At 41.0% G+C, this 27653-nt stretch overlaps 2 protein-coding genes across 8 annotated transcripts in view; both read left to right on the plus strand.

Moving 5' to 3' along the window:
• HIPK3 (homeodomain interacting protein kinase 3) overlaps positions 1-16413 on the plus strand; it is a 64984-nt gene extending 48571 nt beyond the window's left edge. For 3 of the 4 annotated variants that reach the window (XM_053390462.1, XM_053390471.1, XM_053390481.1), the window contains exons 6-17: positions 549-733; positions 2024-2183; positions 3279-3402; positions 4616-4734; positions 5078-5199; positions 5295-5456; positions 6526-6822; positions 7143-7283; positions 9445-9674; positions 10256-10383; positions 10737-10874; positions 13197-16413. In XM_053390462.1, the coding sequence (XP_053246437.1) occupies positions 549-733; positions 2024-2183; positions 3279-3402; positions 4616-4734; positions 5078-5199; positions 5295-5456; positions 6526-6822; positions 7143-7283; positions 9445-9674; positions 10256-10383; positions 10737-10874; positions 13197-13670 (2280 nt within the window). In that variant the 3' untranslated portion in view covers positions 13671-16413. The remainder of the gene's footprint in view (positions 1-548; positions 734-2023; positions 2184-3278; positions 3403-4615; positions 4735-5077; positions 5200-5294; positions 5457-6525; positions 6823-7142; positions 7284-9444; positions 9675-10255; positions 10384-10736; positions 10875-13196) is intronic. The other variant, XM_053390490.1, reaches the window with a different exon arrangement.
• A 9002-nt stretch (positions 16414-25415) lies between these two features.
• Positions 25416-27653, plus strand: part of KIAA1549L (KIAA1549 like) — a 146177-nt gene continuing 143939 nt past the window's right edge. For all 4 annotated transcript variants that reach the window (XM_053390505.1, XM_053390515.1, XM_053390525.1 and 1 more), the window contains exon 1: positions 25416-25892. In XM_053390505.1, the coding sequence (XP_053246480.1) occupies positions 25598-25892 (295 nt within the window). In that variant the 5' untranslated portion in view covers positions 25416-25597. The remainder of the gene's footprint in view (positions 25893-27653) is intronic.

Here is a 27653-nt window from a genome sequence, read left to right on the forward strand (position 1 = left end):
TAATCTGCAGCACAGTTGTTCCTTTAATAGCACCCTTTAAATGTTCTCTCCCATATATATATATATATATATATATACACACACACACACACACACACACACACATATATATATATACACACACACACACACACACACACAAACACACACACACGTGTGTGTGTGTGTGTGTGTGTGTGTGTGTGTGTTTTGAGGCTTGCTGACATTTCCATCTCTCCTTCCCTTAAAGCTTGTACCACTTCTTTCTATCATCTCGTACTTTTCAAAGTAGAAGGGCACATAGAATGAGGTTTTGCTTGCAATGTAATTAAAAATTACACTTCATATGCTGCCACTGATAATTGTTTGTATAGTATTGCTTTACTGCTATTTGTTTTATCGTGGAATTTAATTATGATTTTGCTGTCATTTATATTTTTATACGAAGCTGCCTTGGGTTTAATAATATCTTGAAAGGCAGGATATAAATATTTGAATGAAAATGTTGTTATTGATGAATGATAAACGCCTGATTGTTTTCACTCTGACATTTACTCGTTCAACACCAGGTGAACATGGTGATGGATTTAGAAGGAAGTGACCTGTTGGCAGAGAAAGCAGACAGAAGAGAGTTTGTCAGCCTGTTGAAGAAAATGCTGTTGATAGATGCTGACTCAAGAATCACTCCAGTTGACACACTGAACCATCCTTTTATTACCATGAAGCACCTCCTTGATTTTCCTCATAGCAACCAGTATGTTGTATAACACTCTTGTAAAAATAATCATGGGCAAGCCTTTTTGAAAGGGTTCCATGCTACCCATGCTGCTATGTTTGCTGTAGTTCCTGTGCCTTTTGATTCTGGGCCACATTCTCCTGGTTAGTGCAGATTGCAACAGAACCAGGGTTTCAGTAGCTATGACTTTCCTCTGTACACAAGCATTAGTCTTGGTTGCTATGTTGCCTGTTGCTGGTGTGCTGCTTTATATCAGAACTAGAAAATAAAGAATAACTGAATCCAGGAATTATTTTGAATTACCACAGCCAGACACACACATTCATAGTCACAAATAAAAAGACAAAACACTTGCTGGCAAGCATTTTATTCTTATTCTTGTATTTTCTTTTCTGTTCCAAAAAGATAGTAAAAGGAAAATTCACCAAATAAACCATACAGAAAGTACACAGAAAGTTGAATAATACTGTAGTGACTGCCTGATCTCAGATGAATCCAACACACGAAAGATGCATAACAGTTGCTAGGGGAAAAGGAGGGACATCCTATGGAAATGGCGAGGAATAGAAAATTAGAGAGAAGCAGGAAAAGTGTACTAATGCAGATAGGAAAACAGACAACTCACTTATCAACCACAGCTCTCACTTCTCCCACTGGCTTAAAACGCTTGACAGGCAGGAGCAACCATCCAGACAGAAATTGCTTAGAAGAGTATCTGCACCTTTTACTGCATGACATTCTTTCTAGGAGGACTGCAGAATTACTTTAAAACAAAAGTGAAAGAAAGCTCAGAATTTGGGGACCCTGCTGGGGGGCTACAGTGAATGCCTTTGTAACCACTGGGTTGGCAGCCCCCTGGCTTAGAGTGTCCTCTGACCCAGGGATCAAGCTTCAGCTTTCTTTCTTAACCACAGTCTACAGCCAGTGTTTGTTCTTGGCTATAGATCATGGTTAGGGAGAAGAGAGCTTAACTCTGCTCCTGGATTCAGGCAGCTAAACTTTGACTAAGCTGCCACGCTGCACTGATTTAAAAGGCTGGGGGAGGGGCAAAGTGGGCATCAGCTTCTCATTGGGAGTCAGCACATTTGCATGGTACTGGTAAGCTGTAGTGTGGCTAAACCATAACCAGGGCAATGAGAGTAAAATACTTGTGTGGCCCTCCCCCAAGCCCAATTGAGACTGAGGTTTTAACCTGTTTAGTCTCTAAGGAAAATATTCTGGGCCAGTCCTGTGATTGTTATAGTGGGTTTTTGTGGTTGTTGTCACTTACTTTCCTCACAACTCATTCTTTCTTCTCTTCGCCATCAGAGTGAAATCCTGTTTTCATATCATGGACATTTGCAAGTACCGATCAAATTCATATGATACAAATAATCGCAATAAAACAGTGCACCTGAGACCAATTGCTTCAGGTAATGCACCAAATCTCTCAGCTAATTTTGCCAAGATTGGTGCAGTACGAAGTCAGGTAAGTACCTTTGATTTCACTTTGGGTCTCCTATTCCCTTCCACCCTTATCCCAGGGTTTAGATCATGCAAGATAATGAAAAGGGGGGGACGTGTCTCAAGGCATTGGAAGGGGGCAGGCCTTTCTAAGAGGGGGAATAAAGATGTATCTGGTTTTAAGGGAATGGTTTTTATGGTTTGGACAATGTAGTTGCACATGACATACTTCTGAATCAAAAGGTGAGGTAGAAATCATGTATCCTAAACACCTAAACAGAAGATAAATTAACATATTCACTGTCTATTTCATGCATATTAGGCAGTAGACTAGCTACAGAAGCTCATTGCACAATAAAAATGGTTAAGTTTTAAAAAGTGCCAATAAGCTCTTCATTGTTTTTGCACACAGTGGCTTTGGATATGATGAAATGCAAATGCTTCATCACTCCTATTTTTATATTCACCAACCTAAATTGAACAGTCACATTTCCCCCTGTGGGGAGATCCAAAAGTTGAAACTATGTCAGAATACCAATCTCCTCATGGGTAAAGATGTGGAAGCTAAGTTGGTAACTGAGGCATCTGTGTTTCTTGTTTTTGCTGCTATTTGTTAGCTTGATGCTCTTCAGAGTCTGGAATTGTATTATGGGAGTATAAATAATTGGGAATCCAGGAGTGCCTTGAGACTTTGCTATGGCACTCTTAGCATTTATCATACTTATCCCCTTACTTGCTCTCTTGTCCACATGGGCCAGGAGAGGAGGCTTCTGTTGTGGCTCTAAATGCCAGCCCTGGTAGAGAACCATGGAGAACAAGCTCTTCAAGATGAGTTACGTTCCTTTTCTAGTAGTTCTCTTGGAAGACATTTGCACAAAATAAAGCCAAAGGTTTTCTGTTCAAGAAATCCTTTGTTGCAGTGCCCCCATGTGGTGAAATATTCAGTGTGCTGGCATGTGCTATAAAAATGATCTTCATATATTAGGATTTGCTTTTGCTGCATGCAAAAGCATGAACATCATAATCCTCATGCAACATTATAACTTGAGATTTTTTTTAAAAAGCATGTGAAAATTGTGGCAATCATTTTGTTAACTGATAATATACCTATTATTTTCAGGCATTAGCAGGATCTGCCCATTCAGTTATGCACCATGGAATACCACTGCAGGCAGGAACGGCTCAGTTTGGTTGCAATGATGCTTTTCAACAAACACTGATTATATGCCCCCCTACTCTCCAAGGTATGAGGCAATTAAAATGACACGTGATATAAAATTAGATACTCACTTGGTAGTTCAAAGAATAGTCAATTCAGCCTTTTGATAAAACCTGCTACAATTAACCAAGATTTTACTTCAGGTTTTCCATTTTCCTTGGATGATCTAATAACTATGAGAACTCTAGTGGACAAGTATTTGAAATTGAAAGGTGATAGTGGAGTCATATTATTGCATTTTGAGGCAAATTTTCTCACTTTTGTATCTAAATCCCACTGCAATTCCTTCCAGTGAACCAAAATAATCACATGGACCTCATGCATGAGTTGTCATATCGTTTTTGAGAATACCTGTTGGAATCCATAGCCTACACTTATTCAGCGTTAATCTTACTTTACATGGTAAAAATCTAGAAGCACAGTGGGCCTCTTTTTAGCCTGTCAGCCCTTGACAGTTGCTGTCTGGGTCATGTTTCCTAATATGGATCCTTCTGTAGTCTGTCTGCCCTTTGTTGCTGAAGATTCACTTTTACTTTTGCTTCCTTGACATAATTTATGTTATGCACCTTTATTTTTAAAAATCACGTTTAGGAATGTAGGGCTAAAACAGTGCAGACTTTGTGGAATTTCTTTGAACACCAAGTACATGCGATGACTCCTCTGTCTAATAGGACTTGATGCGAAAGGCTTGCAACATATGTTCTCTGCTTAATCCCAGAACTAAAAAGGATACATCTGATGACTGAAGGGCTTATTTCACATAGGCGACACAGCCTATTTTATAATTTTCTGGCTAGGATACCTTTCTTGTGCTGAATGCTACACTGTGTCTCAAGTGAAGTGTTTCAGGTTTGGTTAATTTGTGGCATGCTGGCACTCACGTTAATTGGTGCCCACCTCTGATAGAAACAGCATGGAAGCAAGTAGCCCCTGTGTTCCTCTACACTACAGCATTATCTTCCGATTCTCTGGTTGGCCTGCAGCAGATTTGAGCCTGGCTGCTTCAGTCCCATCTTGGCCATGGTGTATGAGGAGAGTGAGGAGTTTTGGGGGATGCTTCTGATTGCTAGATTATGGTTTAGGAATCAGGTCAGAAGCAATTTGGCCCCGGGTGATCACTGGACTGAGCAATATTTCCCTGAGCAAAGTTTGAATCAGGCTCAGAAATTAATTCTGTATGCTAACCTTTTATTAATTTGGATTCAATCTTAACTCCCCTTTTCATATTTGTGAATTAGGAATTCATGCTAATCATGGGAAGCCCAATGGTTACTCTGTAAGAGTTGATAATGCAGTGCCGTTGGTCACACAGGCCCCAACCCTACAGCCACTCCAGATAAGAGGAGTCCTTTCTCAGGTATGTTGTTTGATGCTGTAGGTTTCACATTTTCAGAGTCATAAACATTAGTTAGTTTGACAGATTTTGAAGTAATATCACATCAGTTGAGAGGGACTGTAGATTAGTGACAGGCCAAATGCTTTGCATGTAATCTGTCTCGCCGTTACACTCCCTGCATTACCATGTAAAAGGACCTTTGGGCAGCTGGACTGATAAGATCTGTTATCAGAGTCGTCTGAGAGCTGCTGCCAGTCTGTTCTGACAGTACTTTGGGCTAAATGGACCAGCGGCCTAACTTGAAAAATGGATGCTAAACATATTGGGATGTAGATATTCATAATACTTTATGTGTTTACAACAGACGTGGTCTAACAGAACACAGCAGATACTGCTTCCAGCATGGCAACAAGTGACGCCTGTGGCTCCGCCTACAACACTAGCTTCTGATTCTGTGGCTGGCCCACAGAGACTTGGAGACTGGGGGTAGGTCAAAACAGTATTTTGATTTTGTGCTTGAAAACAAAGTATGCAACTCTGCTGTATTTTAATAAGGATGTGTTTTTCTCCGTTCTCCCTAGGAAGATGATTCCCCATGGCAACCATTACAACTCGGTGATGACACAGTCTCTGTTAACCAATCAAATAACTTTATCTGCTCCTCAACCAATCAGTGTGGGCATTGCACATGTAGTCTGGCCTCAGCCCACACCAACCAAGAGAAATAAAGTGTGCCAGAACAGGTTGGTTTTATACAGTGCCTGTGGATCATTTAGATGTAAAAAATAATAATCATTCTTTCAAAATCCCTTTAAAAAGGGGCTGTATATTTATGAATGCTGCATGCTCGCCAAGGTGTTACACCTCAAACTAGTTTGTTTAGAACATTTGTTTCTTTAAACATTAAATACTGTGTTACAGTTCAAATTGATCAGAAGCCTACCGGTTAAAACCAAGGGATGGTAACAAAATGGGAAATAATGTAACGTAGCATTTGCTGCCCTTTGATCGTCTCTCTTCTTGTGACAAAAGTGGCTTTGACTATATTTATCTGCAGAAATAGACTTTGGTTTGGTTATTTAAGAATTGCAGGTAGACGCAGTTAGCAGTTCCTAGACTCAAGTGCATGAGGAATTGTAAAATTTGGACTATTGAAAATAGAGACATTGTATAATAGTCATAATATGACTTAGAATAGTATTAAGAATAGTCTTTCTTTTGCTGGCAGCAAGAAACACTTTAAGTGCTCTGTGGAGAAAATGTGCCCCATCACTACAGAAGTTATTTACAAAGGTATGGGACATTTCAGTAATGGAGAAACGTAAGACCGGGAAGGACAGTTACACTGGTGAACTATGTTAAGTAACCCCTGATTCATGTCCCCTGAAGTCAGTGAACACAATTCCTGATGATTTCGGTGGATTTTGAATCTGATTCAAAAAATTTTATGGTGTCCAAGCCAGCATTTCTTCATTCCTTCTTTCCTTTTTAAGAGAATGGTATCTTCAGCGTATTGTACTACATTTCATTGGTAAATCCAACTTTGAACCTTGCATTGCAGCATCTGAACAACCCTGCTTGTGATATGCAATAGTTACCTGAAACGTTTTCCATGATTGCTCTGGAAAACAACATTTACAGTGTTACCTGTATGTTCATTGTTTTATGTTTCATGTGTTGATTTATATTCATTGCTGTTTCAAAGTCTTATGTTCTAGTTTGAGTCAATTTGGGGAGGGTGAAGTAAAGTTACTGCATTTGTTTGATAAAGAACATCTTTATGACATGTCTAACTAAATGTCTTCTTCGCAGGAGTAATGTGTTACAAAATACCAATATCCAAAATTCAGCATTTGTGTCTCCAAAGATAAGCAATGGAAAGGCTGGTGAGAAGCTAAGCTGTGTAGAACCACAGGACAATTGTAACTCAGTTGGTCAGGAAAGCAACTGTTGCAAACCACCTGTCAGGCAGGACCCTGATTCATCGGTTTCAAACAAACAGCGACAGGCTATCATTATTGCAGATTCCCCAAGCCCACCAGTCAGTGTGATCACCATCAGCAGTGACACGGATGAAGATGATGTGGCACAAAGGCATTCATTTGCAGAGTAAGTAGTAGCTTTGGGCTTATTTTAACTTCCATTTTCCTCAGGGTTGTGCTGGATAGTTGGTGTTTTGGTGGTAGTAAGAGGAACTTCCTAAATATACAGCATCAGTACATTCACTTCAATCAGCTTAAATCACTTGGAACACGGCTGCCACTTCTAGGCGGCAGGTTGTTACACCTCTTTGAGTTTCACAGCTTTCAGTCTTGGTAGTATAGCTTAGCACACAGTTGGCACTAAATCAATGCAGCTAGAAGTTGCAATCGATGTTTAGCGAGAAGTGTGCAGGATGAATGTTTTATTTATGTATGTTTGCATTTCAGATGTAAAGGGAGCCTAGATTGTGAAGCTTGCCAGAGTACGCTAAATATTGACCGTGTGTGTTCATTAAGCAGTCCTGACAGCACTTTGAGCTCTAGTTCTTCTGGACAGTCCAGTCCATCCCCTTGCAAAAGACCCAACAGGTAAGAAATGTACATAACTGGGTTTGATGTCCCTGTGTGGCAATAAGACCTCAGAGTCCCATTTCTAAAACCTATTTCTGGAAGCATTCTTAAGCATAGTGTAATGTTTTGATCGGACGACAGAGGACGAGATGGTTGGATGGTGTTCGCGAAGCTACCAGATGAGTTTGACCAAACTGCGGGAGGCAGTGGAAGACAGGAGTGCCTGGCGTGCTCTGGTCCATGGGGTCACGAACAGTCGGACACGACTAAACGACTAAACAACAACAATGTTTTGATCATACCTGCCTCAGCAGACGTTTCTCTCTATGTGACAATGCTTCTGTGCACTGGATTTTTTGGAACAAGGGTTAGGGTAATAAAGCTTCCTGAAGGAGAAGCCTTAGTATGCTGGTTATTGCCTGTCACTGTTAGCCTTCTGTAAAGTCTTGATGATTCTGTTAACATAACTGTTTGGATAGATATATGTATTATTTGAGTATGTGGATGAATCATTTCCCATCAAATATCTGTTAAGTGATTTTACAGTAAAAAAATATCAAAAATAAAACCATTCCTATGTAAAAACAATTACAAATCCAATACATATATAGAGATTGTCACTTAAAAGGCTTGTTTAAAAAGGAAGGTCTTCTATAGGCAGTGGGGGAAAACCATAGAGATAGAACCTTCCTGATATGTAATGATTGGTTATGCCAGTCATATTGTTTCTGAAGATAGAAAATAATGAATCTTAAAGATAATGGTCAGCAGCACCTTTCTATTATTGTACACCCAACTGGTTCTGTGGTTTTCTCAGAATCTAATGGTGATAGCTCAGTTGCATCACTAATTCTTGGATATAAATTTAAATCCATTGTTGAGTTAAATAATTAAGTATTGCAGAGCGAACTCAAATGAGCAGCTCTGTGCAGTTGTGAAAATCATGGATTTGTGATCATTTTAAAGATCCTCTATAAAATTACCTTGCTGCCCTGACAACGATTGCCATGACAACTATGCAACCCTAATTAAAAAGATGAAAGGAATTGCTAGGGCTGAGCCAGATGTCCTCCAGTGAATATTTTTGACATGCAAAAGGGGCTTCACCACCTCCAATTGTTAGATTAAAGAGTCCCCCCAAGCTTACATTTTTAAACTTGGTTTGTAGTCCTAATGTCCTAATCAGCTACAGAATTGGTGTCACTTTTTATTTGAAAGATAACTGTTTCCTACCTAGCAGCAGTAACAAAGATATGCAGCTATTCAGATTTGGCTACATGACATCACTTAGGGTAAATGAAGTTAATTTAGCTTTAGAGTGATGTTACAGTCACTAGAATGGATAATAAATGGCAATGAAGTTGCAGCTTCGTTGGGGTCTGCAACAGGGTTGCTGCTGTTTGAATGATAGTAGGTGGAGTATACATGGACACTACCTGTGTTTTGGTTGGGGGCATTTACTTCCCTTCCCCTAGGTGTGGTCTGCTGGCAGAATTAAAGTCTTTTCTGGTGTGAGTGCCACCAGAAATTGACCAGCAGTCAAATTGGTGGATCAGGGCTGACATTTATTTTACTGTTAGTTTATTTCATTTTAAAACATTTATAGGCTGAATTTAGGAGTAAAACTCTCAAGGTGGCTTCAATAATTATGGAGTAAAATATCAACAGTACTTTCCAAACACCAAACAATACTAAATCTAGAAGTATGAAACATCCAGCCCCCCCAAAAGAAACCTTAACTATAACCAAAACCATCAGCAACAAGAGAAAACAATAAACAAAACTAAATACACATTCTGTCTGCCCTTTCGTCATAAAAACTTAGAAGTTGCTTAAAACCAGTGACTAGTGAAAAGTGGTCTTGGGCAGAGTGAATTGGGATAAGAGTGCAGCATCTCCATTCATAAGTATTGGTTGATTTCTTGGGGAAAGGTACATTTTATGTACAGATCTGAAGCTCCTTGGTTTTTTGAAGATGTCCACACTTTCCCTAGTAGTTTGTTTATAGAATGAAACTTGGATTGATTTTGGAAAGCTGGAAGTTTAGAGTCAAGAACTTCAGCTCTCCTGTTTAAACTTAATTTTTCCTGTTTTTATTTTGTTTTGTCTTTGGATGTTTGCTGCAAAAGGAATGAATGTGATGTACCCTTCATAACGGTGCTTTACTTTATTTCTGTAGTATGTCAGATGATGAACAAGAAAGTGACACTGTGGATGGTTCTCCCAGTTCAGAGTCTTCAGGCCACGACAGTCCATTCCTAGAAAATAGTTTTGCAGAAGACACCAATGAAAACCCAGAAACAAGAACCTCAGCTAACCTGGAAGCCAAACCAGCTGTCTGTACTGTGGTGGTGCCCCCAATGAGGATAGAGAACAGGTTAAATGCAGATGAGCAAATTACAAATGCAGGTAATTGGTGCTTATGTGTTTTCTGTGCTGGCCACGTTTTGTTCAATGTAGATTGCATGAATGGAGGACCACCTGGGTAACAGATCATTTCCTGTCTCTTCTCCTATATCCTCAAAAACCCTCTCGGGGGGGGGGGGGACGGGACTCCTTTGAATAGTATGGATTGTGGGGTGGGGTCTTCATGGAGAGGAGTGAGTCACTGAAATCTGTGCAGAGACACACTTGCAGATATCTCTGTCTAATTTTCATGGACTGCTATCTCTGCCTGGTTCTGCATGCACCCCAGTGAAAATAGGGCACACACCATGCAATATTTCACCCTGTGGTTTTCAACAATTTCTTCCTCTGCCTGAATCCTCACAGGTTACAGCCTAAGAGGGTCGCCTGGCCCTCCAGAGAGGTTTTTGGGGGTGCACTTCCCCCCTCAACCAATAATAATATGGGATGTGTGTGGTTTGTTATCTTGTCCCTTGAATATTCTAATGTTTTACAGTTTTAATGTTTACCATTAAGATGAATAAAGTGAAAACATTAGAAGCAACCCTGATGTATCTTATGTTGATCTTTTCATATTTTGCTAGTTACCACCTGTCAACCACTGGTAAAACGCCGATCTGCCCGTATAAAAACAAACCATCCTTCTGGCTTGGGCAATCGTCAACGAAAATTGATATCAGCATTCCATCAGCAGCACTCAAACCTCAGTCAGGTATGTATGTAAATATTGCAATGTAGAGATATTTTTATTAGTTCAGATATTTTTATGTTGAAATCTACTGCACACACATGACTCAAACCCATCCCCACTACTTCATCTATCTTTCATACTGACCTTTGTTAACTATAATTTTAATAAAATTAACCAAAGAGAAACTTTCAGACTGGTTGAGATATCAGGTAGAGACAATTAACATGCAGTATGTTGGGCTTCCTCGAAGTCTAAATAGCAACTGCAGTGCATACATAGTTTGATATCCCAGTTCCTGATGATGGAGTAGACCACTACAAACATATGACATCAATCTTCCAGAGTCTGCATTTGACACTCTATTTCTTTTCTAGTGTAACACAAGATTCTGGTTTGGACCTAAAGCTCTAAATGGCTTTGAACCTACCTATCTAAGGGGCTGCCACTCTTCTGTAGATGCTTTCCTGAGGATACCTTTTACACACCAGATAATACTGAGGACTCGTACAGTGGTATTTTCTGTGAATGTTGCAAGTGGTTAAGCATACAGCAAGAAATTGTATCTACACCTACATTTTGGGCGATATTCTGTTAATGAGTCCTGTCAGTGCAAGCATTTCACAATGGGATTTCCCCCCTTCTCTGCCTGTGTAGGCCCATGTCGTCACCGAGTCTGTTCCAGAGAGTTGGAAACAGATTTGGTGGGTGGGTGGAGGGTGGGAGGAGAGCGCTATAACTTCCCATTTCCCAAGTAGAAATGTTTGCACCGACAGAACGTTTGCCTTAGTGCTTTCTTTGATTCCATCCATTGTGTTCAAGTCTGAGAGCTCCTACAAAAAGTTGTGTAGGAGCTGCTCCTTCATAGTTATAATGTTTTTTTCTTAAACAAGAAAGAGGCTTTAAACAAAGCCATTGAGAAAAGTTAATTTAACTCAAATACTGGCTCTGGCAATACCTTGAAAGGCCGCAGTATATGTGACATGACCACAATGGCATGGATAAGTGGGACTTGTGTGATTTGCCCTACTTGCATAGTTGTGGTATTTACATTGGGACATACAAACATGCATACACATACACTATAGTTGTGTAGGAGAACACACACACACAAATAGTATGGTTCATTTGAATGTGAAAGTGGGCCAAAGTCTAAGTGTTACCCAGTAAGTTTTAGTTTTGTTTAACTATATTTGCTGGTGCGTTGGATCAGTGTGGATCTGGTTTATTCATGCATTCATTTGTGTTTTGTGCTACAAAATTTGTGACTTATGTGTGCTTGTTTTCAACTCATAGATAAGTTTTCTAGAAGTCTCATGACTATATTGAGAAGCATAACTTATAAATTGGTTATTCATATATTCATGAGTTTGTAGATTCCTTTGAAAAAAATCTAGTTGAAATTCTCTCATTGTATTTCCATATATAGGTGTGCACAATATCATTTGTGATGTTACATATAGATTGATTTTAAGGGGTAGGGTTCAAGAGAGAAACTTCAAAACTAATATAGTCAAATTTACCTGAAGGTATTCTGAACTGCCTCTCCTATTGCATCACATATCCAGTGTCAGATAATGCAATCAATAATTCATATAAAAAGCTTTGAGCTTCTTAATTCATAATGCCATACATCATAGTCTATAAATTGTTCTTATAATAGGGGACATTAACTGTTGGCTCTCAAGCCATTCACATGAGAAGTCTTGTCTAATTCCCAGTTGCCAGAACTATTTTGTTTTCCACTTTCCGCCAGTCCCAACATTATAAAATGGGGTGGAACAGAAGAGAGGCTGTTCTTCCTGTCACAGTATGAGGATTTTGGGGTCACCAGGTTCAGAATAGGAGAAAAAACATGACTGCACACAATGGATTTGGATTTGCAAATGAAAGAGCTCCTTCCATTCACAGGCAGAACTGTGATTTAGTGGAGGCTTCTGTTGGGGGGGCAGGGAGAAGGAGGGAAGTGATTTTCCAATTTCTCCTTCCCCTAGAGCCTCCAGTGTCGCCTCTCACATGGTTCCAGAGGGTCTTCCAACCCTCTAGGGTAGCTTTTCAAAGGGCTGTAGGGCTTTACAGACATAAGTAAAAGTTGCCTGCTCCCCCCCTTTAGTGGGAATATTCTATGATCAAAGTTTCACTTAAAGAAACTCTGGATCCAGGTCAACAAATATTAAAATTAGGAGCTGTAATTGCTGCAATACGTGTTGACTAACACTAATTTGCATGGCTTTAAAAAGGAATGGACAAATTCAAGGTGGATAATTCCGTCAGGCTATTCCAATCCTAACTAGATGGAAACTCTATATTCAAAGATGATACACCTCTAAGTACCAGATGGTGGGGACAAACTGAGGATGCTTTTCCTCATGCCTTCCTTCTAATCTTCTCAGAAGCATCTAGCCCAGGTGTCTTCAAGCTTTTCAGACCCACGACCCACTTCCAACCCAAACATGCATTTGGGGACCCATCTCTTAACCTTTTACCATATATTTGCATGGTGATAGTGCTCCTATTGTGTGACCCACCTTGGGTCAGGCTGTGACCCACAAGTATGGTCCCATCCCACCAGTTGAAGACCACTGATCTAGCTGACCATTTATGGGAACAAAATGCCAACGACCCCTTGGTTCGATCCAGCAGCGTAGTTCTTATGATTGTGGGGTGGTGGACATATATGACCACAAGGAGGTGGAGGAAGCCCATCCCCAAAGATGTTTCAGGCAGCGTTGGTGGGAACAGAAGAAAGATTGTTTAGATGTGATAGCTGTCCACTTTGGAGACTGGGGAATCTTGTATTTACTGCTTGAAATTAACTGCAGTTTCTCTTGAGACAGGTTCAACACTTTGGATCTGGGTCTCAGGAGTGGAATGGAAACTGTGGTCATTGGAGACAGCAGGCTTATATCCCAGCTAATGTTGCCAGTCATGCATTCTCCCTTCAACATGGAAGTCCCACTCATACCTCAGTCCATGCACATTTGGCTGGAAGTACACATCTTGGAGGACAGCCTGCTATTCTGCCGTATCCATCATCTGCGCCCCTCACTACTGCTGCTCCCGTTGCCCACATCCTAGCCTCACCATGTACCTCAAGACCGATCTTACAGCATCCCACTTACAGTATCTCTCATCATGGTGGTCTAGTTCACCAGGTCCCAGTGGGCATAAATCCCCGACTGCTACCTTCCCCAACCATCCACCAGACTCAGTACAAACCAATTTTCCCACCACATTCTTACATTGCATCACCTGCTTACACAGGATTTCCATTGAGTCCAACGAAACTCAGCCAGTATCCATTTATGTGAGAACTCAAGTACGCTGACAGAGCTCAGTGATACATACATGTGATTTGAGAGGAAAACATGGTGTTTAATAAATATTAGCCATGGCACAACAAAAAGATATTTTTTTTAATCATGTTAGACTTGGGTGCAATTTAAACAACCTTGAGCTTTAACTCACTTTTAATGTGTTTTTGCACATTTGGTATAAATTTGTCTTTAGTCATGTTATCTTCTTATAGAGTAACTCCAGACAGGTGACTTATGGGAGCAGAAATCCAGTTTTGCTCCTACTATTTTTTATAAAATTGCCTTCTAACTAGTGCGAGACACGTCTACATTTGGGAAGCCATTGAGTGTACAGATTTAGAGCAACAGATGCACATGTGTCATCAGTATCATGTATGAGTAACTTGTTTGTATTATGTATCTTGGTGTTCAGTGTCGAGTCACTTATCTAAAAAAGGTTGAGCTGTTCTTCACATTGCATGTGTCCTTTGCATGGGCAAAAACAAAGTTGCCTAGAAATTTGCTCTTAAATGTTGGTGTCCTAATAATCTCAGCTGCATTGTAAACTGTTCCCACACATAGTGCCTTAAATATTTGAGGTTGTTAATGTTACTATATTATAAATGTTGAGGACTGCAGCACTTAACATTCAGTTTTGCTGATTATTTCATAGAGTTATGCGCTCTCTCTCTCTTTCTTTTTTTATTTGTGTGTGGTATGATTTTAGTATAGGTTGTGATTTCTTTATCTAGGGGACAGCATGTTTTGCTGTAGCTGAATTCTGCTGTCTGATATTCCCCCCCGAATGATCAGCTTCACGGAAAGCATTTTGTAGTTCATAGGAAAAGTTGATTCAGTAGCTGTTGAATTAAAAAAATGGTGTTTTATACTGTTCAGTGGAACTGCAATACAATCTAAGTAGTTTATTTTCAAAGTGTTTAAGTCCAACTGGATTTTAATAACCTGTTAGAGGTGCAGTAGGCATGACTTGGCTAGATTATGAAAGAAAAAAGCAAAATGCTCATTGATTCATGCTGTGGTTTCATCTTAGCTTGAGCAAACCATGCAGTATTTAATAAATAGTAGCAGAATATTTACTATTGAAGCTTGAAAAGGTGTGAGTACTTTGTGTGCAATTTTTCATTTATGCATGGGAGAGATTTTAGCCTTTTTACATTCTAGTATTTGTTCTAGCCTTTTTTGGGGGTGGGGGTATTTTCTTATTTAATACATTCCGTCAGGGACAACAAATTACATGCATTTTCCCCTCTAGGAAGTGCATCATTTCTGTGTGTGTGTGTGTTTTTGTTCTTGTTCAAATAAGATTGCTTTTGCAGCACCAAAGACTTAATCATCCATTTCCTATTAAAAGGTAGCTACTTTTTTCATAGACCTCAAGTGTAGTGATAGGGATGGGTTTTAAAAGGAGGGTATTAAAGTGAGGTTGTGTTTTAGCTTATGAGGCAAGTAATAAATTGTATCATCTATCTTGAATGTATCATAGATAAGCTGCTATATAATGATTGCCACTTCAGATAGCTGTGAAATTAGGTGATTTAACTAGTTCTTACCCTTCTAATTTCTGTATAAGTCTAATGACATGAAATGGAAGTATGGGGTTGATTTTGTTTTTGTTTGCTTTCATGTTTGGAGTGTTGTAACTACTATATTGTAAATGATGGAAGACAATTGCATATGTTATTTTGGGGTGTGTTATTTGCATCAGTATTTTATCTCCATTAACTATCATTGCATATAAATGGGTGTATCCATGTAATTTAATTTGTATGTGTTCATATTGACATTGTGTAGACACTTAAGAAAACTATCTTGGTGGCTTGACTTAACTTTTTTTTATATATAAACAAAGATTCTGGAATACAGTTATTGCAGCATAGACTGGAATAGGAGTGCAAAGGGTTTCTCTCAAGCACAATCCTAGGCATGTTTACTTAAAAGTAATCCCCACAGAGTTCAGTGGGCATTACTTCTAGGAAAGTGTGAGGATTGCAGCCTCAGCAGTCTAACAGCTGATTTTTCTTTGTTCCATTAACACAAGCAGTGTTTTATTTAACGAATGTCTAAGTGGAAAAAATGTGCCTACATTTGATTTACTTTTCAGGACTGAAATACAGCAGTATTAGTTGACAAAAACCAAAACCAGCAGTACATTTTAATGGCTGAATATGGAAATAAACCCTAACCCTTTCTCACAACTCTTAGGCCACAGTCAGAGAGCTGCAGCTTTGCATGACCAGGTGGGGCTTTTTTAAAAAGCGCCCAGTGTCATGTACCCCCCCCCAAAAAAAACCACTTCTGAAAGTTGGAAAAGCTTAAAACCCAGCTTTGTGATAATGGCATGGGAGAGTTGCTGTTCAGATGAAAAGAGTGACAAGTCCCACTGAGTGCAGATATGCTCTTGGGCACACTAAAGGAATATTCTGGGTTTTTCATAAACAGTTTTATGTGTTTTGTAGAAATACAAATGTGTCTCTAACAAATAAAGACAAGAATAACGTGCTCTAATTTGAAACCTTTTCAGCATATATTGAAGCAGATGGAATCAAGAAAATAATCAAGCAGATTTTGTCATGTTCCTTAATGTTTATGGTTCAGTAAATTCCTCTTTTCTGTTAACTCCTTGGTGTTGAGAATGGCATTTCTTGATGCTTAGCTCCATTGCTGGCAGTGGACGCATCAGGAGCCATGAGCACCAGAAGTTAGCTTACTTTTTCTATAATTGTCACCAAATAAAAATGTATTCTCTTAATTTACTTGGACCTGTCTTGCTCTGTAGAGTATTTACTATGTTTTAAATTGTGTTTGGGATACAAAGCTACAGTGGTGCCCCGCAAGACGAATGCCTCGCAAGACGGAAAACTCGCTAGACGAAAGAGTTTTCCGTTTTGGAGGTGCTTCGCAAAACGAATCTCCTATGGGCTTGCTTTGCAAGATGAAAATGTCTTGCGAGTTCCTGCGGTTTTTTTTCTTCTCTCCCCCCCCCCCCTTTTCTAAGCTGCTAAACTGCTTATCCGCTAAGAGCCGCTAAAAGCCGCTAATAGCGCTAATCCGCTAATCCGTCAATGGGCTTGCTTCGCAAGACGAAAAAACCGCTAGACGAAGAGACTCGCAGAACGGATTCTTTTCGTCTTGCGAGGCACCACTGTAATATACTTGATACATTACACCATGTCAAACATAGAACCGCTTCTAAGAGTAATACCCCAAAGGTAGCCTCTGACTCCTAGCATATTGCAAAAGAGCAAATATTTTTTACTTTTCAGAAGTGATAAATTAAGTTCTGCCACAATCAGCACTGAGCATAATGTGCTACTCAACAACCAGTTCTGCAATGAGCATTGCAGTGAAGGACTAGATCTTCTGCCCTCTCTCAGGCTATACTCTGCAGTTGCACAGCAAAACAGTTCTGTTGACTTTGGCTGCAGCGGAATAATTTAGCTGTGGGATAACCTACTTATGGTTGCTATAGCTTTAGGAGGGCTAAGGGTCTGTCCAGACAAAAAATTGGTGTAAATCTATGGTCAAAGTAATCCCATATATACATCTTATACTTCTGATGCCTTTTAAATAAAACACTGCATGATAACAAAATTGCATACGATTTTTAATTTGGAAATTTAATTTTTATATGAATCCCTTGTATTCGGTTTTTAACTTTAATTCAGGGTGTGTTATTGATCAAATATACTACTGTATTAACTAATTATTTTATTTTTAATTTTCAAATATTCTGTATTTACAGCTAATTTTAACTTGGTTTGTGTTCGGTAAATGCTAAAATCACACTGCAAGCTGTAGATTTGTTTTAGAACTAATATAGATTTGGTTACTAAGTTTGAACTGTTACAGTTTAACAATTATTTGTAGACTTGTGGCTTTTTTGTTCTTGATTTCTGTGCTACACTAGTTTGCCATGTAGCAATTGCACTGTGCAATATTACAATAAGAGGACTGGGAAAATTTTTATGGATGTAATGTTTCCTACAGTTTGCGATAGTATTTCTCTCTAGTTCTCAGTGATTTAAATGTGACCAAGCCTTCTGTACTTTGTCACAAAAAGCGGGTTTTCCAGGTGACTATTTTGGTGAGTGTCAAAATAAGAATTTATGGTGTATTACTGTCGAGATTCACTTTGAATTAAAATATATATTGCAGCAAATGGAACTTGTCGGCTTTTATTTTTATTAAAGTAGATTGAGATAACTGAAAAGCTTTTCAATTTTTTCTCTAACTCTCAAGGGCTCATTTATACAAATTTCCAGTTTCACAGGATTCAGGCCACCAGCTTTATCTTAGTGATGTGATTTCCCCCCAAATAGTTTGACTGAAGTGATCTTCAAGAACATTTGAGCTTCCATTTTTGGCCAGTCAACAGAAAATGTAACTATTGGAACGCATGGTGGTTTTGGACTTCATTGAAAATTGCAGCTTTTCTGACATGTAGTTCCTCTGAGATGCCAGTGGAATGGTGATGGTACAAGTTGCCAAATGGGGGGGAAAGCATTCGTCTTAAGGATGTATTGAGACATGATGCTCCAGTAGATTATTATTTATTTCCATTGGCAATGGAATACATGTGATCTGTGTTAGAGGAGCAGACAGTCTGATGTGGAATTGATTGAAAAGAATACCTGCTCATGCCAGTCCCATGCAGAGAATCATTGTGCTAAAAACCACAAAGTTTATTCATAAAGCAGTTACACTTTTTTTGCCAAAGCTCCTAATTTTGATGAAGGATGATGAAAACATCAGGAGTGGGAGAAGGAATAAAGGTAAAGGTAAAGGGACCCCTGACCATTAGGTCCAGTCGTGGCCGACTCTGGGGTTGTGGCGCTCATCTCGCTTTACTGGCTGAGGGAGCCGACATACAGCTTCTGGGTCATGTGGCCAGCATGAGTAAGCCGCTTCTGGCGAACCAGAGCAGCGCACAGAAACGCTGTTTACCTTCCCACTGGAGCGGTACCTATTTATCTACTTGCACTTTGACATGCTTTTGAACTGCTTGGTTGGCAGGAGCAGGGACTGAGCAACGGGAGCTCACCCTGTTGCGGGGATTTGAACCGCCGACGTTCTGATCGGCAAGTCCTAGGCTCTGTGGTTTAACCCACAGCACCACCCACATCCAGAAGAAGGAATAGCCAGTTCCTATTTCTATTAAGGCTGCTGTGGATGTTACATTATAATTATACCTTGTGGTGCCATCTGCATTTTAGTTCTAGGTAGCTGAAAGCCTACCTCACAAGGGCAATGGTTAGTGAGAAATGGGCAGGCAGTAACAATAGCCTATCCCCAGTATAACGTGGAAGCAAAGTGAAACTGCCATGGAATATAATATATAACTAGTTACCTTAGGGCAAATTTCCCCATCCCCAACGACATGGACATAGATGAAGAAAATGTCTCCAAGAGATGAAGCAATTGATGTGCAGAATGTAATAGGAGATCTCTTGCCAATCCTTGTACTATTTCCAGGTAGTAGCAAGTTATTGATCAGAGGTCAGCAAACTTTTTCAGCAGGGGGCCTGTCCCTCAGACCTTGTGGGGGGCCGGACTATATTTTGGAAAAAAATAATAATGAACGAATTCCTATTCCCCACAAATAACCCAGAGATGCATTTCAAATAAAAGCACACATTCTACTCATGTAAAAACACCAGGCAGGCCTCACGAATAACCCAGAGATGCATTTTAAATCAAAGGACATATTCTACTCATGTTAAAACACGCTGATTCCTGGACCATCAGCGGGTCGGATTGAGAAGGCGATTGGGCTGCATCCGGCCTCCAGGCCTTAGTTTGCCTACCCATGTTATTGATGCTAATTATGCTTTTGGACAAGACATTTCCCCCCAGTAAGTTTCCTTTTATTGAGGTTGGTATGTGCTTTGAACAGAAAAGCATAGCAAAGATGTTGGGACCTAATCTGAGGCTACCGCTTAGCACAGTACATTACTACTACTATTTATTTATTTATTTATTTTTAAAAAGAACTTCCTTTGCCCATGTGGAAACAGCAATAATTGATTATTGGTTGTGGTTTCTCAAATGGTACATTTTCACTAGGCCAACCCAGTGTTCTTTTTTTGTTCTTTGTTCCATCCAATTGATCCATCCAATTGTGCAGTTTTATGATAAGCATCATTTTTTCCTTCCAAGCAATGTGTATTTTTGAATGATAGGTATTCCCTCCCTCCATCAGTAATGTAATGGGAATAAAAGGATAATAAAGAATAATAAATATTCTGAAAATCCCCCAATCTATGTTGCACACATATTGTAATTTGAAGGCCACTTTACACAAGATGTTTTTCCTACATAGTTGTTTCCATGAGTTTTACTCCTAGCAGACATTGGCATGCTGCATTTGAGATCTTTGTAATTGCAAAATCCAGCATGTAAGAAATATCAGCTGACATTGTACTTTTGCAGCGTGTCATAAAATTTTAAATTCACGCTATGGGTATTTGTTGACTTAATAAAATTTGATAAATAAAAGCATTTAAACTTTCAAGTAATAGAATTGCAGTCCACCAGGGGGCTCTGCCCGAATGTTTCAGCATTACTATGACAGGAACATTTTTTCCCCTGCTCCTTTTGGAAGTTTCACAGCATTGCATGGAATCTTGTTTCCCATGAAATATGAAAGAAGCAGCTTAAATTGATAGTATTTCCATTAACATTTGTTTTTTTGTTTTTTTTATGAATATTTATTAGGGTTTTCCATTTTATACAAACAAAAAAAGAGAAAAAAAGCACAAAGAAAAAAGACAATATTAAAAACACATAGTTTTCAAAACCTAGTTTCCAAACCATCGTCCTTTGACTTCCTTGAACCTCCCCTTCTTGTTTTCTAGATCAAATTATTTATCCAGCAAATCCTGATCTCCTAACTTCACAATTAATTAACCCTTTATTTTCTTTTCAGCTTCTTAAATTATTGTAGCTTAAACCTTATTAAAACAAGAAAAAAAGAAAAAATATTTCTTCCATATTCTTTTACCATAACAGCTAGAAACCATTAATTTCAATCCAACTCCCTTCAAAATTCAGTAATATCCATTAACATTTGTTTGCACTTTCTTAAAATACTAATAATGAAGAGCATTTTGCTTCATTTAGCAATATTAGGACTACAGATTTAGGTGGGATATGTGTGTATGTTAGGATTAGCCCACTCAAAATAAAACAGTAACAGCATTGCAAACCATAAGACACAACATTGATGACACAGCAACACATCTAAAAATCATCACAGCAGCTGAGAGGAGCAATGCCTGCAGACAAAAAATGAAATGAGTGCGAAAATAGTATCTTAAAAGACTACCAACAGAAAATTGAATGTATTTTAGCTTCATATTATTTATTTCCTGAGAATGTAGCTGCCAAGCATCCAAGACAGAATTATCTTTTTTGTTTATTCAGCATTCAGAATTGTGCTTCTATTTAATGATATCTGCAGCCTTAATTCTTGAATCGTCTTATGGGTATTTTGTAGAAAATTTTGTTTTCCAACTTTGCTTTTTTGCTACCCTCATTCTTTTTCTATTGCTCTTTGTTACATTTTAATCAGGCTTCTTTAAAAGTGTTCTTTCCCCTCCACCCCAGCTTGTTCCTCAGTGGGGAAATTTAAGAATTGCTTTAACTAAGAATTTGATCAGGGTCATTTTTTCCCCAGAGGGAAAAAGTGGACACTAAATAGAGATTATTTGTTTAATTTAAAAGTGGTATGACAAGGAGCACAGGTGAAAGGTGATTCCTGTACCCCGCAAACCCTTATCATGACAACAGCATCCACAATACATAGCTTCCACACTTTTGCAATAGATAGAGGAAAAGAATGAGTTATCCAGCTGACACCCCCCGAGGAAACACACATTTTGTTCAAGTAGAAGAAATGGTAAAGAGCACTATTGGCAGTACTGGGGGTGCACAGAATAGGGTTGCCCACCCCAGCATTTGATTGCCCATTGATTTGCCCACCCTGCCTGAATTATAGAGAATTCGAAATACAGGGTTTTGATTTTTTATTTGATTCAAGTACCAAAATAAAAAGGGTGGTATTCAACTAGGTTTTACAGAGAGGAGGTACACTGGAATTAATGCACATTAGGTCAATTAATATCAATAGGTCTCTAAATAAAAATTGCATACCACCGACAGGGTTGTATCGCACAAAATGATCCCATTTGTGCAATAGAAATTTGCCTTCCTCTCTGCCTCCTGTACCCTTCAGATCTGTTCTGGGGTTTCACCTGACCCTCTGGACCAGATTTGGGGGGAGGAGAGAGGAGGAAGAGGACATTCTGTTACACAAACAAGTCCTTGTGCAAACAGGTTGATTTGGCTGGGCACAGCTTACAAATGTTAGAACATACCTTTAAGATAACGTACATTAACAACAGGCTCAATATTATGCTCTATGAAGTGTAACTCTCCAAAATGGTCATAATCCAGTGACAAAAGGTTCCTTATAAAGCTACCACAGGGCTGCATATTTCATTAATGCAATATGTGGTCAATTTGTCTTCAGACTCTTTATCTTACAATTTCCCCAAGCATTCTTGTTTCAAAGTGTCTTCTTACAGTCCCAATGAAGAGCATAGAAGTTCTGTTGAGAAGACATTATCATGCATATGAATCTGCTGTAATGTTTCTTGAGAGAGCACAAACTGGAAACTAACATTGGCATATCAAGCAGTAATTAGTGATGGGTTCATAATAAAAAAAAATTCCAAGCATAAGTATTAATGAATCATCCATGACACCATTACCTCTCCCAAAGAGACAGTCAAGGAGCAGGCCAAGGTGAGAGTGTTCCCATTGTAAGGCAGGAGGAAAGAGCCTGGCCTCACTGATCCATGCCTGGTAACCTCCAAGATCACTATAATGTTTTATTTATCTATGTATATATGTGGGACTGGCTTTGAGGACAGTACAGAAGCATCTGGGTTGTTCCTAAAAATGCACAAAAAGAAGTAAGTACATCCCTGGAAAGAACCAGTCCCATATAGACTCCCTCTGGTGGATGTGTACGCACGTGCACACACACCATGAGGTATAAAGCTAGGAACATGCATTGCTCAAATGCCTCCCCTTAACCCCCCCAGCTGCTCTTCAGATATCTGTATGTTAAGACAGTGTAACTGCTTACATAAGGGTTTCCAAGTGCAGCCAACTGAACGTGCTTAAAATCCCTCTGCAAATTTTGCACTGTGTGGAGGTCTAAAGAGCAACCAAAATGACTGGGTGGGGGCCTGCCCAATCTCTTAATTTTAAATATCATGCCCAAAGTGCAAGATGTACATAAATCAGGGGTCAGCAAACTTTCAGCAGGAGGCCGGTCCACTGTCCCTCAGACCCTGTGGGGGGCCGGACTAGATTTTGAAAAAAAAAATAATGAACAAATTCCTATGCCCCACAAATAACCTAGGGATGCATTTTAAATAAAAGCACACATCCTACTCATGTAAAAACACCAGGCAGGCCCCACAAATAACTCAGAGATGCATTTTCAATAAAAGGACACATTATACTCATGTAAAAACATGCGAATTCCCAGACCGTCTGTGGGCGGGATTTAGAAGGTGATTGGGCCGGATCCGGCCCCCGGGCCTTAGTTTGCCTACCCATGACATAAATGATCTAAGTATGTGGGTAGATTCACACAGAAGAATGTGTTTTGTGATGTACCCCTACCACTCGGCTTTCTTTGTCAAAACCAGAGCCTTTAACTGGGACTGGAAACCTGCTGGGGAACCAGGACTGTAGTTTCAATACGCTTCATGTATCTTGCTGCTGTTAACTGCTTGGCACCCACTCTCTGAACCAAGTGCAATTTCCTAACATAATCAAAGGCAGCTCTGTTTGTTTGTTTTCTTTGCTTAACATTTATATCCTGACCTTTGTCAAAAGACTTCAGGGTGGGTAATGATATTAAAGAATACATAAACCAGACTATAAAAACAAGAGAATTTTTTATCAGCATCACATGTAGAGCACAAAGCATTGCATAAGTGTGGCTGGATTCTCCTTCAAGAAAGGTGGAGCTGGCATCAGGTTTAGGTGCTACAAAGCTCTCACTCCTTCCCACTACAGCTACCTGGACATTCAGAAGTAAGGCTAGGTATAAGAGCACACCAGTAGAAAATCTGAATCTTCAAGGGTGGTACAAACCTACTGAACTATGTTTACTTCTCACTCAAATGCATCAGCAAGCACCACCTCCAGCTTATGCAGCTTATATTTATTTACCCCAGTATACCTAGAAATCGCATGTGTACATGGAAATCGCATGTGTACATGCATGGAAATCGCATGTGTACATGCATCTTGCACTAGGGGCGTCTGGATGTGATGATGTGCCCGGGAAATGTGTCTGATGGTCATGCAGAGGTAAAAACATACTTGATAACAGTGATTATGGGGAGGGGGAGATATGAAATGGCTATATAAGGGGAGGACAATTATATTGTCCCACGCACAAACTTTGGTCCATCTCCATCCATGGTAAACTTTGTAACTCTGCCAACTTGACTTTGGACATCCTGGTGCTGTTACTTAAAAGTCAGGTAGCTTAAGAATAAACTCTCTGTCACCTATGACCAGATCATGGAGAGAGCTGACCTTGAATGTATTACTTTGACCTAGGTGAAATGAATACTTCTCAGCCACAACCGTCTAGGTATTTGGATCAGCAACAACAGAAGTTGGGAAGGTGTGGGGTTTTGGTTACAGTCTATAAGTGAATTTAATTTTCAGCCAGGTTCCAGGGCTGAGTGTTTGTACCATGTGTTGGCAACTGGGACAGAGAGGGATTCTGCTAGGGTATCTCAGACTAGCATAGTCTCAAACTTGGTGTTGAGGACTCCTAGAGTGTTGGTTATGGGGTACTGAAACATCCATGCAGAAGACCCCTTTCTCTGGAGTGACTCCGGACTTCATGGGCACCATGAGAACATAATGGGACAAGTGCCTTTGTTTCACATGCGTCAAGGGTTTTTTGGTTGGGAAGGACAGTGGTGGTCTAAGGATGAGGTTTTCATTAATTCTTTTCATTTGATAAATAAATAAATAAATAAATAAATAAATAAATAAATAAATAATCTTTAAAAATCCTGCCTACCTTAAGAGAAGATACCATGGTTCTGAACAGCATAAAATCAATAAAACTGCATTTATGAAACAAGCTTCCTAAGTCCGTTTTCAGGCACTATAACTGCCCCTGATATTGGGGAAAGACTGCCATGCCTAGTGTGAAGAGTGGGAAGGTGCGATTCCACTCCGCCTCCATTTTCTTTTAAAGAGGTAAGGGAGCGACTTTGGCGTGCATGTGAGGGACCCCCTTTGCACCTCCCTCGGTGGGTGGCGCGGTGGTCTGGGTCACAGCGAGGTCCGCCAGCCCACCCCCACGGGAGCCCCGCTCCAGAGGGAGAGGCGCGCGCGCTGGCCCTGCAAGGGCGCCCGGAGCCCAGAAGAGGTCCCCCTCGCCTTAGGAGCGCCGCCATCTCCGCCCCTAGACGAGCGTGAAGGGGGCGGAGGGTGTCGCTGCTACGTGATTCCTTTGTCGATGAGGCGCCCTCTCTCTGCGCGCTGCAAGCCCAACTCCGGCCCGGGAGCGAGGGAAAGAAGCCGTCAGGCACGAGGACCGGCGGGCGGCCGAGCGAGGAGGCCCCCTCGGCGGCGTCTCTTGTTGCCAGGCAGAGGCGTCCCCGGCGCCCGCAGCTAGGCGGGGAGGCGGGAAGGGCCCGGCAGCGGCGGCGACGGGCGGTTCCATGAGGCGTCTCCGCAGCCTTTGCACCTGCTGCTGCTGTCAGGTGGCGTCGGCGGGAGCTCGCGACCTGCCTCGCGCCTCGATGGGCAGCCGCGGGCTCTGAGGGGCGCCGGACCCTCGACGGGGATGTGCCATCTGAGCCGCCCCACAAATGGCTCTCGGCGACGAGGCGGCCGTGGCGCCTGCTGCTGCTGCTGCTGCTTCCACCAGCACCCTGAGGTGTGAGCTTCCCGTGCGCCTGCGGGGACTCTTTGCAGCAGGCATCTCGCGGGCTTGGGCGACCGGCGTTGGCCTCAGGCTGCTGCTGCTGCTGCCGCCGCTGCTGCCGCCATGCCCTGATCGGAGAAGCGCCGAGGCAGCCGCGGCCACCAAAGGGCCCCTTTTCAAGGCTGCCATGCTCCTCGGGGTGCTCTTAGTCCTTTGCCAACGGGTCCAGGCGGAGCAAGGTGAGCGGCGCGCCTTCAGACCCGGGCGAGGGTGGTGAAGGGAGGCTGAGCAGGAATTGCTTAATGAAGAACAGGGGGGTGAGCGGGGGGGGGCTTCGTTACAGCTGCAGCCATTGTGTTATCGGCGATCTCCTTCCAAATAATAAAAATAATACTCTTCTGGGATGTGCTCGAGGAGGGGAAGCTCGCGCCTGGTGCCTTGGAATGGAAAGGAGGGAGGCTGCACAGAAGAAGGTGCCATCTTCCCCCCGGTCTCTCCTCCTCTCCCCACAATTTTAAACAAAAGTTAACAGCCTTCTGCATAACAGCTGCACTTCACTGCAATGCCTCAGTGTTGTTTCGGTGGCCATGGGGTTCGCATTTGATTTTTTTTCAGAGGGCGCCTGGAGGCTTGTAAATATTTTAGCACAGAATAATTCCGAGGCGCTGCCCACCCTCCTCCCGCCGTCGTTTTCTGTAGCTGGTGAAGTGTGTCAGGTAACAAACGAGGAGGGTTTCTGAGCTTGTGTTTCCAAAGTGGCCTACAGTGTTGGAACGAGTGCTCTGCTGCCTCTTGTTGACTAGCATCTCTGCCCCCCCTCCTCAATTTTTTTTTTTTACATTGCACAGAAAAGAAGCTGTTGTTACCTCAAACAATTACTTTTTGGAAGGGGGGGGAGAGATGTGTCAGAACTGAGAAGAGTACAAAAAATTACCTCCAGCATAACATTTCTTTTGCTTGGTATCTTGGGGATTTTTTTCGAGGGGGGGGGAGGACTCATTTCCCTGCCATTTTCCGTTTTGAAAGTAGTAGCAGCGTACAGGGTGGCATCAAACTTAACAATGGTGTACTGTATGTGAACAAGGAATGGTAGTATGAATCTGTGTAGACACAATCCCACGTTGATGGAGTTCATGGGACTTTTTTCTGCAGGATTTGGGTCTTCTCTAGCTGAGCCATGATGCTTTGGTTATGACTGCAATCCTCAGACTGTTTCCTTTGAGGTATAATCAGTGGAGTTATGAACTATATAAAGCCCAATTTTGGAGCATGCAGCTTTGAAACTCCCTTCAGTTTCAGAAGCAGCTTGAGATGTGGCTTAGCGGGAATGCTATTCATGAAGAAGTCTAAAGTGTCTGGGTCTAGTCTTACATATCTTTGGATTCTGGCCATTGTTTAGTATTTCTTTAGTAGTAACAACTTAATTGCTGAAGTGCCCAGCGATCAGGAGCATGAAAAAGCTTTCCCCTCCCCTCATCTGGTTGCTTCTGTGGTAACCAAGGTGGCTTACTTACCATTAGAGTTAGAATACAGTATTGAATAAGATTAGCTGGATTAAAAAGAAAAAATAAATAAAGGAAGGTGTAAGGTTTTGCTTTATTTCTCTGTAGGGTTGGAGTGACAGAAATTTCTTACTCAAATAGTCTTGAACTTATGTAGGGTCTGGGAAGATTTCTCTGCACGTCAAACTGACAGCTCTTCCCCTGCCCCAAATACCACTAGTATAATTGACTGTGATCTTTACTGGTAGGTTATGATCTGAATTCTTACACAGTCATACCTCGGGTTAAATATGCTTCAGGTTGAGCGCTTTTGGGTTGGGCTCCGCGGCGACCCAGAAGTAACAGAACACATTACTTCCGGGTTTCGCCGCTCGCGCATGCGCAGATGGTCAAAATGACATCATGCGCATGCGCAGAAGCGGCAAATCATGACCCGCGCACATGCAGACGTGGGTTGTGTTTGCTTCTGGATGCGAACGGGGCTCCGGAACGGATCCC

Source organism: Podarcis raffonei, chromosome 1 (assembly GCF_027172205.1).
Source record: "Podarcis raffonei isolate rPodRaf1 chromosome 1, rPodRaf1.pri, whole genome shotgun sequence".
NCBI lineage: Eukaryota > Metazoa > Chordata > Lepidosauria > Squamata > Lacertidae > Podarcis > Podarcis raffonei.